The sequence below is a fragment of the Penaeus vannamei genome, chromosome 6 (assembly GCF_042767895.1).
Source record: "Penaeus vannamei isolate JL-2024 chromosome 6, ASM4276789v1, whole genome shotgun sequence".
NCBI lineage: Eukaryota > Metazoa > Arthropoda > Malacostraca > Decapoda > Penaeidae > Penaeus > Penaeus vannamei.
In genome coordinates, this window is record NC_091554.1 from 48,242,727 (window position 1) to 48,247,726 (window position 5,000).

The 5,000-nt window shown below is 44.1% G+C and overlaps 1 protein-coding gene across 2 annotated transcripts in view; it reads left to right on the forward strand.

Moving 5' to 3' along the window:
* The window catches only part of LOC113802618 (lactosylceramide 4-alpha-galactosyltransferase-like), a 38,592-nt gene that overhangs the window by 13,773 nt on the left and 19,819 nt on the right, over positions 1 to 5,000 (forward strand). Inside the window, exons 3-8 of one of the 2 annotated variants that reach the window (XM_070122368.1) lie at positions 16 to 121; positions 659 to 754; positions 1,413 to 1,609; positions 2,495 to 2,724; positions 3,061 to 3,267; positions 4,292 to 4,456. In XM_070122368.1, coding sequence (XP_069978469.1) covers positions 16 to 121; positions 659 to 754; positions 1,413 to 1,609; positions 2,495 to 2,724; positions 3,061 to 3,267; positions 4,292 to 4,444 — 989 coding nt within the window. In that variant the 3' untranslated portion in view covers positions 4,445 to 4,456. Of the gene's footprint in view, positions 1 to 15; positions 122 to 658; positions 755 to 1,412; positions 1,610 to 2,494; positions 2,725 to 3,060; positions 3,268 to 4,291; positions 4,457 to 5,000 lie in introns of those variants that run through there. The other variant, XM_070122369.1, reaches the window with a different exon arrangement.

The window sequence follows — 5,000 nt, forward strand, 5'->3', positions numbered from 1 at the left end:
TGTTGTCGTTCCTAGGCTCGCTGTCTGAGGCCGAGGCCGGGCGGTGGTGGCAGACGCTCCTGTGCGAGGCGCGGAGGCTGGAAAAGGCCAAGAAGACACTCCCTCTGCAGGTGTTGTTCAGGTAATAATACACACACGGGCACAAGCACAAGTACACGCACACGCACAGGCACAGGCACATACATACACACGCGCGCACACACACACACACAAATATATATATATATATATATATATATATATATATATATATATATATATATATATATATATATATATATATATATATGTGTGTGTGTGTGTGTGTGTGTGTGTGTGTGTGTGTGTGTGTGTGTGTGTGTGTGTGTGTGTGTATGTGTACTGTCTAAGTGTATACTAGGGTAAATTAGTATGCATGGAGATGAAGACACAGTTCCAGCATCCACATGCACAGTATGCATGTGCATGTACGTAGTGCATACATTCTGATGCATAAAGGGACTAATCATTGATGTAAAGATGACATCAAAATGAAACAAAATGTCCTGCGTCTTTGCCAAAAGCGAGACTCTAATAAGGAATGTGAAATAAATAATGATAAATATGACTAGATAAATGAGACATGAACACAGGAAATAGAATAATCAACAAAATCAAAGAGCAAAGGCGGGTCCCTCAGGGAGGCGGCGGCCGAGGCGAGCGAGGCCAACGTGTTCCTGACGGAGTCGGGCTGCAGGGCGCGGCCGACGCCCCGCGCCTGGTGCGCCGTCGAGAGGTATTGCTGTTGTTATCATTGTCGTTGTTATTAGTGTTATTACTATTGTTTTTATCATTTTATTATCATTATTATCAATTCCGTCTAGGAGGTTATGCATTTGGTAGCACTGGTTAGTCAGTTTGTTCCTTGGTTAGTTGCTTAGCAGGATAGAATATGAACAGATTTTTATGCTGTTTCTTCTTTTTCTTGTCTTACCAGCGAGGTGTCTTAGCCTGATTTAGATGCAACTGTATTTTGTTGGTGAACCTGATCCAGATCCAGATACCAGGTCGTTATTGTTATTATCATGTTCTTTATTACCTCTGCCAAGGAGGCAATGTTTACGGACGTCTCCAATTCTTAAGTGATTTTTTTTTTTTTTTATTGCATCAGGGATCCTATTGCCTTGGCGGAGTGCTTCTAGTAATTATTATTATTATCATTCATTATCAACATTATTATCATCATCATTATCATTATCATTATTATTACTATCATAAATACTTACATACTAACGTATATACATGCGAATATACATACAAATAAATATGTAAGTATTGAAACGTACAGACATACATATGCATGTACATGCAGGTAAACATCATTATATTATACACCAGTATATATAAAGCATACTTAGCAATAGGCAATGTACTCATTACCCCCCCCCCCCCAGCTGGGCCCGCCAGAACCCCGCCTCCCGCGTGTGGTACCTCCTGACGGCGCCGCAGCTGGACGACGCGGACGGCGCGGCCTCGCTCCTCCTGCAGGCGTACGGCAACCTCCGCTTCGCCTCCGTGGACGTCGCCGAGCTGTTCAAGGGCACGGCGCTCGAGGGCGTCTTCGCCTCGGCCTCCTGGTTCTTCCACTCGGGTGAGGGGGGGGGGGGGGGGAAGGGGACACGCGGGCTGGTTCTTTTCCTTCCTAATGGACATGGCTGCGGAGGCTGGTAGCGTGGGCGAAGGGAGCATCGTCGTGCTGGTCGAGGGAAGTCCCGGGCAGGGGGTAGCTGGCAGGGGTGAGTGTGACTTCAAGAGGAGGCCGCGTCCTACAGGAGATCCCTAGAGGGGGAGCGTCCGGTCGAGGCCGCGACTCGAGGTAGAGTGGGGTGTAGAGTTCAGGAGCGGGTCAAAGGTCATGTGACAATTTCTAGACTTTTCATGGACTTCTAATAACCCTATATAAATAGTAAATGAATAGAATGTATATATAGAACATTCAGGGCTTCATCCTTTAATTTGAATGACCAAAGAGTAGTTTGCTATATATGAGTTTGAAAGGGACATCAATTTTGAACACAATAAATACTAAGGTTAAGAATAAAAACCAATAATTGTTTAACACTAATAAGGACACTGAAATTAAAAAAAAATAATAAGCCTGATGTAAATAAAACAAGGCCATATGATGCGAAGCTCTAGATAAACTGTAGGAATTGTAAATCCATAGCCTTATGAACACTCAAATTGCCTTCTCTCGCCAATAAGCAAAACGCGAGGTAATATGGAAGAACAATTCCATATTTTACTAGACAAACCCCGACGCCCAAAGAATAAGCGTGACGTAATATATCCGAACACATATTTTAAACTCACTAGCGAAGCATGAAACAACAAATACACAGTCTAAATTCAATAACGAAATCCAGAACACATCCACGTCTTACTCGACAAAACCCGACGTCCATGAAGTAGACGCCCGCTCTCACTTTCCTTCGACCGCCTCAGGGCACATACCCAAGGTCCCCTTCCCCCGCAGAACACCCCGCCGTGGTGCTGAGCGACCTCCTGCGGGCGGCGCTGGTGTGGCGCCTCGGGGGCTTCTACTGCGACTCGGACACGGTCTGCCTGAAGGACACCAGCGCCCTCAGGAACGTGGCCAGCTACGCCCAGCAGGACATCGGTAAAATCGGCAGCTTTTGTTTCCACTTCCGAGACCATCACCGGTTCCTGGAGACACTGATGGAGGTCCAGAGGGAGAATTTCAAGGTGGGAATGGGAATAGGAATCCCTGACAAGGGGTCGAACGCATTCAATCTGCGGGAATACGCGGTGGAAGGGAATCGAGACCAACTTGGTCGCTTTGGGTGTTACCTGGAATGGGGTTGGGTGCGTTTGAGGCCTCGTCAGGGAGGAGAGTTTTATGTACGTGCGTAAACATATGTATACATACATAGCATATAGGTACATACACACGCTAGTATCTCTACCCGTTTTCCTTCTCCTCCTACCCTTCCTTTCTCCCCTTTGCCCCATTTTCCTCCTCCCCTCCCCCTCCCCCTCCCCGCCACCCAACCCTCACCCGACTCCTCTTCAACCCGACAGCCGAACACATGGGATTCGGTCGGGCCCTTGTCGTTCACCAAGACGGCGCGACGACTCTGCGGCGAGGACCTGACCAGGCCCGCCGGGAGCACGACGCCCGTGAGCTGCGGCGACTTCCAGCTGCTTCCCCCACGCTTCCTCACGCCCGTTCTCTTCTACGACGTCGGGGACATCTTCGCCCCGGGGGAGGGCAGGGACTTCGCTAAGGTGAGTGGCTGGGATTGGGAGGGCGGGAGGGTCCTGTTGGCCGGAGGATTGGAAGGGATATCGCCGGAGTCTGTGGCCGACTGGCTGGGATTGGGAGGGACTTGGTTGAGTGGCTGGCGGGAGAGGAAGGAGAGGAGGAAGGACTTGGCCAGGATGAGAATCCGAAGGGATCGGACTGGAAGCGAGGAAGTGTCTGACGCTGGGACACTTCCGATGGGAAAGGCTTAGGAAGGTGTAGGTATATATATATATATATATATATATATATATATATATATATATATATATATATATATACATATATATATATATATATATATATATATATATATATATATATATATATATATATATATATATATATATATGTGTGTGTGTGTGTGTGTGTGTGTGTGTGTGTGTGTGTGTGTGTGTGTGTCTGTGTATCCGATTCGTTGGGATTCGAAAGAGTTCGGGTTGGTAAATATCTGATAGCTAAAAAAAGAAAGAAAGAAAAAAACGGGTTGTTAAAGGGCTCAACTGGCCTGGGATTGGGAATGAGGTCGGAATAATGTCAGGCTCATTATAAATCCAAGGATAAATATCCTTGATCGAGGATAAATCCAGGAATTCGCAGACAGAAATCATGGAAGATGGAAAAAAACGGATTTTTTCTGATTATCTGGGACCATGATTAAACTTATCAGTGTAACTATTACCACTTACAATTCTTACAACAGCTTACAATTCTTACAACTATAATGATAATGATAATTGTAAATATGATGGTACTAAAGATGATAATAATAATAGTAATGATAATGATAACAATAGCAATAGTAATATCAAAAATAACAATAACAATAATAATGATAGCAATAATGACACTGATAGTAGTAATGGTAATGACTACACACATACATATGTATGAATGTGTGTTGTCAGTAAATATAGAATCTGCACATAAGGAAATGTGCACATGTATGCACACACACACATTACAAGAAAGTATAAGTACGTAAACACGACTACTTCGTTTCCTCAGAGATTCAACGGCACGTACGTCCTGCACACGTACACGAGCCTAACCAAGGACATCGGCTTCCGCGCGGGGTCCGAGAGCCACTTCGACGCCGCGGCCAGACTGTCCTGCCCGATCACCTACGAGCTCCTCTTAAAGAACGCGACTGATGTCTAGCTGCAGAATTAGGGTCGTTTTCGTTTATTTACTCAGGAGGACAAGCATACAGGTAAATCTAGTTTATAGAGATAAATCGGCTAATTTATGAATTATGTAAATCCTAATAGAAAATTATATGTAGACGACAGAAAGATAATGCGGAGAGGGTTTTTTATATCCCTCTTGAACTAAAAAAAATATATAAAATTTCCATCAATTTTCAATTTCAATTACTTTTCGTCAGGCATGAAATAATGTGTCAAAAAACAAACAACATAATAATGAAAAATAAATTAATAACACCTTGTAGAAAAGGTATGAATGAAACTGGATATCTTCACAATACAAGAGATATATTTGACCGGTTTCGATTGCGTTTCGATTTCAATTTGACCGGTTTCTACATTTGTCATGGATACGGTTCAAATAACACCTTACCAAATGCAAGATTGCTAGCTACGTCAAAGACCATATTTTAATGAGCTTGTAACATGCTGCCGCCCATTTATTCCAGTAAAATTACCGCCCAATAGTTACATGCTATTATATTAAATGGGCGGGTTTCATTTGGCTG